The sequence below is a fragment of the Amblyomma maculatum genome, chromosome 6 (genome assembly GCF_055883805.1).
Source record: "Amblyomma maculatum isolate TAMU_Amacu chromosome 6, ASM5588380v1, whole genome shotgun sequence".
Lineage (NCBI taxonomy): Eukaryota > Metazoa > Arthropoda > Arachnida > Ixodida > Ixodidae > Amblyomma > Amblyomma maculatum.
Window position 1 is genome coordinate 4,684,153 of NC_139349.1, and position 7,786 is coordinate 4,691,938.

General features: G+C 44.8%; 1 protein-coding gene across 1 annotated transcript; it reads left to right on the forward strand.

Annotated features, from left to right (window-relative positions):
• Nucleotides 1-1,229: 1,229 nt before the first annotated feature.
• LOC146184960 (uncharacterized) lies at nucleotides 1,230-5,869 on the forward strand. Its single transcript, XM_084605849.1, has 4 exons — nucleotides 1,230-1,313; nucleotides 1,838-2,208; nucleotides 4,400-4,512; nucleotides 5,600-5,869. Exons 1-4 carry the CDS (start codon nucleotides 1,230-1,232, stop codon nucleotides 5,800-5,802), a joined length of 771 nt encoding a protein of 256 aa, XP_084461975.1. The 3' UTR covers nucleotides 5,803-5,869.
• The last annotated feature ends 1,917 nt before the right edge of the window (nucleotides 5,870-7,786 follow it).

Here is a 7,786-nt window from a genome sequence, read left to right on the forward strand (position 1 = left end):
TTCTAGAGCGCTTGACAACTTCGAATTCGTCGCGCTTCTGACACGGGCCTCCGTTTGTCACTTCAGTCGGCGCTGACAATACAGGCCGAGACAGCGAGTCAATTCGCTAAGAAAACGCGGTTTACTCAGGACACAAGAAATGTTTAGTTCCTTTCCGCCTCGCAATCGTTTTTTTTTTTTTTCGTCTTATGCGGGAGTCACTCGCTAAAGAAGCTTGAAAGCTCTGTATTGCAGCTAGTGTGTGGTTAGCTTGCCATCACTGATCGACGAAGCTCGAAAGGATTCTTGCCACTCGCCACCGCAGGAAGATTTCAACACTTCTACGAGATGGCTGAAGCTCTGTTTTGAAAGCTTGAATGTTGGGGCTTTTCCTTTGATGCACAAGACAAACCAACCTGACAGGCAATTGTCTTCCAACTAGAAAATGAACACACACGGCTCGTGGCGCGACAAGCAAGGAGAATTCATGTTTAAAATATATTGTCGGATACAGGCGCCATGTAAATAAACAGCTATTAGTGCGCCGGGTTTTACTGAAACATGGCTATATCTGCACCACTACACTCCCCATATTCTAAATGGGAACTTTTGTGTGTTTGCGCGTCAGCGACTGAGAGCATCGTCGTAGGTTAGATTTTTAATGGTCGTTTTATCTCCTCATTGAAGGAAACTCGCCATTCTCTTCGTGTAGCAACTGCGTTTTTCTGCACTCACTCTTTACGTCACTCACTCGCTTATTCACTCTCCCATTAACTCATTCACCCTCGATTTTTCACTGATTCACTAATCCCAATACTTTCTCACTCGATTGCTCACTTACTTTCTCAATACTCACTCACTCACAAATACAAAAAAGCACAATGGCGAGAAAATCTCGTATGTTAGTGAAAACTCGCTATTCTCACCAAAAGAATTCACTTCTCATATGGGTTCTCCTTCAATTGTTTTCCTCACATTCTAACCGGTAGCTTTTGAGAAACCTATTAGTATCGCTTCCGCGGTTGGCTGCCTAGTTTTGTGCGTCAGTGAATGTAAAATTAAAGCGTTGTTTTTTTTCTTTGTTTTCGCACAAATGGGCAAAAGGGAAAATAAAATAAAGTGTCTTATTTTGGCGTAACTTCGACAACGACCTTCTTTTTTTGCTTTTTCGCCGCATGCAAAGCCCCATCTTGGTTGCTGTAAACCACCGTGCTGTAAACCAAGCGTGTGGGCTCGGCAGCACGCCAGAGATGGCCCGTGCTAACGTTCTACGCTTCTTGGTGCAGTTCCTCGGACTCTCGAGCTCGCAGCTGCTGGAGTGTTCGAGCCCCCGGGTCCCGTGCCTAGCATCCGTCGTCAACTCCAGTCCTGACGCAACACTCCTGGGCCGGCTTGCACGATAAAGTCTGAGCTAAGTCCAGACTTAAATGGTGTCTTTAGAAAGATCAAGCTTATTTAAGACGGCTCGTGTTCCGAACGTCGAACGCTTCGGGTTCATGTTCACCAGAGTGGCTTCCCAGAACGGCCTCAGCAACCACTTGGGGCATTTTTCCTCGTAACACAATCTTAAGCCGCAAAAAGTAATGGCACGGATTTTACACAACGCAAATTTGACGGAATGTGTACATCTTACAGCAGGGACAGTGCCAGCGCATCCCTGTATTTCCCTAATTTCTCTACTTAGACACCTGGCGTCCTTGTGTCTTAACCAAGACAGCACTAGAGTCGTAATCATACAAGCGACTTATCCAAGCCCAGTCTTGACTCCAGTCTTAAGCGTCCATGCTAGTGGCCTATTCTTTAGACTCCAGTTAAGTCTGGACTTAGCTAAGACAGTCTTAAGATTGTTTTGTGCAAGCGGGCCCTGCTTTCCGGACTTCACACGGTTGAGCCTTTCTCGGCTACGGATGGCCAGCCCATCGACAACGCATCCCGGTCCGCGCTATTTCTACACGGCCACGGACCATATCTTCAAGCATCATGGCTTTCCCTGAGCCGCCTGAACGCCGGAACCATCCCTGTACATCCTGCGCATGCGTGGACTTGTGCTAAAAAGGCAGCTCGGAGCGGCGCGCCCTTCAGTGGGCTCGGCAGCACGCCAGAGATGGCCCGTGCTAACGTTCTACGCTTCTTGGTGCAGGTAATGAAACCTTATTGCCTTTACGCTAAGCCAAGTAGCTACCATGCACTCTTGGTGCTGCCGAGCCCACGGCGTTTCCGGTCCATCATGTATGACTGTGCGCATATGTTGTTAAAACTTCTTATGGTAGCTGGTGATATAGAATCTAACCCCGGCCCTAACAATGAGATTCTTGATGCTTTGAAGGAAATTCAAACTGGGCAGACAGCAATGCTAGCGCAGCTAAAGTCGATTGAAATGAAACTAGTTGATCATGATAAAACGTTTTGCGAGATTAAGGCGCGACTAGATAAAATTGAGACAGCATGTGTTAGTATTGATGACATGCAGACTGAATTGAAAGAACTGCATGGAATCAGCACTGAGAACACGGGGCAGATAAATGCTCTGTCTGCCCGGGTAAATGATGCAGAAAATCTGTCCAGACGAAACAACCTTGTTTTCTACAGCCTTGAAGATAAAGATAAAGAAACGTGGTCAGATTCTGAAAATATCATTGCACACATTAATCAGTATTTAGAGATCCAGTTAGAGCCACGCGACATTGAGCGTGCACATCGCCTTGGGACTTTCCAAACTGGTAGGTGCAGACCTATAATTGTGAGATTTGCTCACTTTAAAGACAAAGAGCAAGTCCTGTCTTCCGCTAGGAAATTCAAAGACACAGGATATGCGGTTGCTCAAGATCTTTCTCCCAGCACGCGCCTTGCCCAGAAACGCCTCATCGAGTTTGGAAAGGCTCGAAAACTGAAATACAAGTTGCGAAATGAAAAGCTTGTCACAAGTGAAAAAACGTACCATTTCGAACATGTTTCGAACCATGTCGTTGAGGACAGCTTGTAGTTACCATTAAAACCAAATTGTGAACCCGGTTCGCCGAATCGTCACTCTTTATCATTTCTGCTTGCTAACATTCGAAGTGTTGTTCCCAAGCGCGATTCATTGTGCAGTTTAATAGGTTCATCTTCATGCGATATCTTACTACTAACTGAAACATGGCTTAACGCATCAGTTCACGATTCTGAGATTCTTCCATTTCTCCCAGATTTTGAGATATTCCGGAAGGATAGACCCGATAACTCGCGCGGTGGTGGTGTATTTCTCGCCACTAAACGGGATCTGCATTGTTCATTTGTTAACCTCCCTTCACAACTGGAAATGATTTGGCTTCGATGCACTACTACACATCCGCCCATCCTCATTGGTATTTGTTACCGCCCTCCTAATGCTCACAGTTCTTTCACCCCCTTATTTCATGATGCCTTAAATGTGTTAACTAAAACATATCCACTTAGCCCTATCCTTCTCTTCGGTGATTCTAATTTTCCCACAATAGATTGGTCTAATCCCGCCGCTACATTAACGAAAAGCAACCCGGCTAGCGATTTTTTAAACACGTGCATGACTTTTGGCTTAACTCAACTCGTCACTGATCCCACACGCGTTACTGACCACTCTCGTCCAACGTTCTAGATCTCGTATTAACAACGCATCCTGATAATTTTACTCCTATCACCTTGTTGCGCGGTCTCAGCGATCAGTTGATGATACATACTTCTTTTTATTGCAACGTACTAAAGAAACAAAAAATAAAAAAACACTTACGCTTTATGATAAAGGAGACAATGCCAGTATGAACCGTGAATTATCAGATTACTTCGACATCTTCGCTGCTCACTTTCCACTACATTCTCTCGAGTCAAACTGGTTACTTTTCAAAACAGAGATGCATCGGCTTATAAGTCTTTACATTCCAACCATTACTATATCAGAAAGAATAACATCACCATGGTTTAATGTATCACTCAAACGACTCAATAATAAGAAAAAACGCCTGTTCCCGGCCAAGCTGTCTAACTCTTCTTCCACATGGCAGAAGTATCATGCTGTCGCAAAAGAATACGACAAGTTAACCGCTCAGACTAAACGGAAGTTTTTTTCTACTACTTTACCATCTATGCTGCAGACTAACCCAAAACGATTTTGGAAAACCATTAGCCCTAATTAATGTAATGAGATTTCACCTAACAGTAGCTCTGGATCTCCTATTCCCGACACTGAGGTTGCAGATGTTCTTAACACAGTATTCAGTTCGGTCTTTACTAATGAACCCCTTGACAATCTTCCAGATCCACCATATTTTAGGCACCCGCTCATGCAAAATATCACATTTCATCCCGTCGGCATAGTCAAGGTAATTGAGTCACTGAAGAACTCGCCATCTACTGGAGTGGACGGTATCAACGCCAAAGTGCTAAAAAATACTAAACATACGTGTAGCCTGTTCTTATCGCTCATATTCCAGGAATCCCTGAACACCGGTTCGATTCCACGCGACTGGCAGGTGGGCAAGGTCATCCCGGTCTTCAAGAAAAGAAGCCGATCATCGCCGAGTAACTACCGCCCGATTTCCATAACAAGCGTTTCTTGTAAAATAATGGAGCATGTTTTATACTCGCATATTGCTACCTTCCTATCGTCCGTTCATTTTTTTCACTCAAGCCAGCATGGTTTTCGCAATAATCATTCCTGTGACACCCAACTGGCACTCTTCCTGCACGACTTACATTTAAACCTTGATCGTAATATCCCGACTGATGCAGCGTTTTTAGACTTCGAAAAAGCGTTCGATAAGGTTCCCCATGGTCGTCTCTTACTAAAGTTATCGCGCCTTAATATTCGTCCATGTGTTCTGAACTGGATTCGAGAGTTTTTCTAACCGTCAGCAGTTCGTATATGCCAATTCACACTCTTCATCCTTAACACCTGTGCTCTCAGGGGTACCTCAAGGAACGGAACTCGGGCCCCTCCTTTTCTTGATATATATTAATGACCTACCGAGTAACATTTCTTCTCATATCCGACTCTTTGCCGATGACTGTGTCGTTTACCGAAGCATTACTAACTCCACCGCCATCTCGCATTACAAACTGACCTTATTCTCATACAGGACTGGTGTAAAACATGGCTCATGTCATTAAATATTTCTAAAACCGTGTTAATGTCCATTCACCGTCGTCGTAATTACGTAGCGCCTAATTATAATATTACTAACCTGCAGATTGGAACATCTGAATCATTCAAATATCTTGGTGTGCATATTTCGCGTGACCTAACTTGGACCTGTCATATTAATCACATAATAAATTCTGCTAATTGTGCTCTAGGTTATTTACGCCGTAACCTTTCACTCGCTCCTCCCCCTATTAAACAGCTTGCTTTTCAAACCTTTGTGCGTCCCAAGCTTGAGTATGCTAACGCTATTTTTGATCCGCACCACGTTAATCTTACTAACGCCCTCGAAATGGTTCAGAACCGCGCAACACGATTCATTCTATCAAATTATTCCTACCACTCAAGCATCTCAGCACTAAAAGCTCGAATCAACTTGCCCCCCCCCCCCCCCCCCCCCCCCGGCCTCGCGCCGTAAGATAGCACGTCTTAACCTTTTTCATAAATTTTTCCATTCTTTGCCTCTTGATAACCCCTACATAAAAAGAGCCCACCGCATCGCCCGGTTCAGCCACAGTAACGCAGTGTATCTCCTACAAGCCCATACTGTGACATTTCAGCAGTCATTTTTTCAGCGTACTGCACGAGACTGGAATGACCTGCCCACCGAAGTTGCCATTATCATCAACCCACTAGAATTCAAGCGGAGCGTCGCCAACCTTTCATCTTAACATTTTTTACCATTGTTTGCCAGATACCGTCCACTCCCTCATGTAATGTCTCAACCGAGACCTTTGAGGAAATAAATAAATGAAGCCCAGAAATAAGCTGTCGGTTCCGAGCAAGATACCTTGACGATGCGCTTTTCAGCTGACTTCAGACCCCAATGAAACCGTCTGCCACCGCATTTGTGAAAAAAAAAAAATATCCATTTTAAATACATGTAAGCGTGCTGTGTCACAGAGCTGAAAATAGGAGCGTCAATCCCATACGCTAAGCAAGCATAGATAGCAAGCATGGGAGCTGTCATAGTGCTTCTAAACTTGAGATTACTATGATTGTGAAAGTCGGCTACCAAGGGGGCGCTATGGTATAAAGCTCTCTAGTTTACTACCTTTTGGCCTCTTGAACGTAGGCGAAATTTTCAGCACTTAGCAGCAATACAACATTCCTGGTTTGTAAACTTGCGGCCACAACAGCTGGGGGAAAACCAGTAATACCTTCTGTGGCAGATATAGTCATTCAACGGACCTTGACTCTGTGCTCTTCTGCACGGTATGTTCCAGAAGCTAATTGCAGAGGAAACAACAGAAATACAAATGAACAAGGTACGAGCAAATGTATGCAAGGGCAACCTTTTTACTGCAACACCAAAAACATCGTTACAACTGTGCTACTTCAGTTCTACATCAGGAAAAGTCTACTCAGGCGGCAAATCAAACATTTCTCGAACGTTCATGACCAACGTCACTGCCTCTTTTTCTGAGAATAAAATTTTTAAACTCTGGCTGAAGCCAAACTGAGCACTCACAAGTCTCTAGATGCACTTTGGAACACAGACAGCGTCATGTCAAAATTGGGCATCTAGGAATAAACAAGGTAAATATTACATTTCTTTAGGCTGGACAAATTATGTAACACATTTATATGTGATCACGAATAAATATCCTAATCGCGTATGCGTTGATTACACCTATGTTCATGCTCCATAATATTTCGTTGTCAACACTTATATACTGAGCTCAGGCAAGACTATCAGTCAGTGGCTCCATGTACCGTCTTTGCCAAAAGTAACCAGGCTGCTCCGAAGGCTGCCGGAGCAAGCGCGCGGCCGTGTGGCGGCGTTGCGCTCGCTGTGGCTTATCGGTGCTCGTCAGCTCCGAGGGTACACCAGCTGACGTAACTTCGCACCCTCACTCTCGCTCGTTGGATGATAAAAACTAGGCGCGCATGATGTGTGGGCTGCGGTTTCACGCGTGCGAAGCCTGGTTGTGCCCAGCGAGGGCGCTCAGTATAGCGACGGGGCTATTATCTCTTCTCGGCAACTGCGGAAAACAGAAAAATAGGTGATAGTAGACACGATGAGCTCTTGTTCGTTTTTAGGACGAATATGTGCTAGATTTGCCAGACAATGCTGCTCTGAAATAAGGGTTCCGCGAACGAGAAAGCAGTCATGTGCATAGAATGGCTAAGCGTGAGGAAGCTTTCATTATCGTTTGTTACTTATACCAAAACTTCATCATCATCATCATCAGCCTGACTATACCCACTGCAGGTCGAAGGCCTCTCCCATATTTCTCCACTTAACCCGGTTCTGTGCTAGCTGCATCTACTTGACCCCTGCGAACTTCTTAACCTCATCCGCCCACCTAACTTTCTGCCGCCCCCTGCTACGCTTTTCTTCCCTTGGAATCCAGTTTGTTATCCTTTTGTTACCAAAACTTACCTACAAGCAAATGCAAGAATTTGTTAGAATCAAACAATAATCTTATTTATACACAGCCTCCCCAACGGACTAGCACAATTTTGCAAGCCTAAAAGAGAGGTAAGGTGCTTGGAAGGGTTCACAAGCTTTCCCATAACATTGTACCGGAGTTACGGTGCGTAAAATTGCAGTACGCAAGGCACCTCGGAGAAGGCATGTTGAAATTTCAAGGTGCGTTATCATTCTTTATGTACAGGCGCATCAAACACGCAGGAAAGCGCAATTCTGCT

Excerpts from the sequence above, each read along its gene's own strand:
- LOC146184960 (XM_084605849.1), top strand. The coding sequence starts at position 1,230 with ATGGCCCGTGCTAACGTTCTACGCTTCTTGGTGCAGTTCCTCGGACTC. Across the intron at positions 2,209-4,399 it reads CGGCGTTTCCGGTCCATCAT|CCTGTTCTTATCGCTCATAT; the intron begins GTATGACTGTGC and ends ACATACGTGTAG. Across the intron at positions 4,513-5,599 it reads AAGAAGCCGATCATCGCCGA|ATAACCCCTACATAAAAAGA; the intron begins GTAACTACCGCC and ends CTTTGCCTCTTG.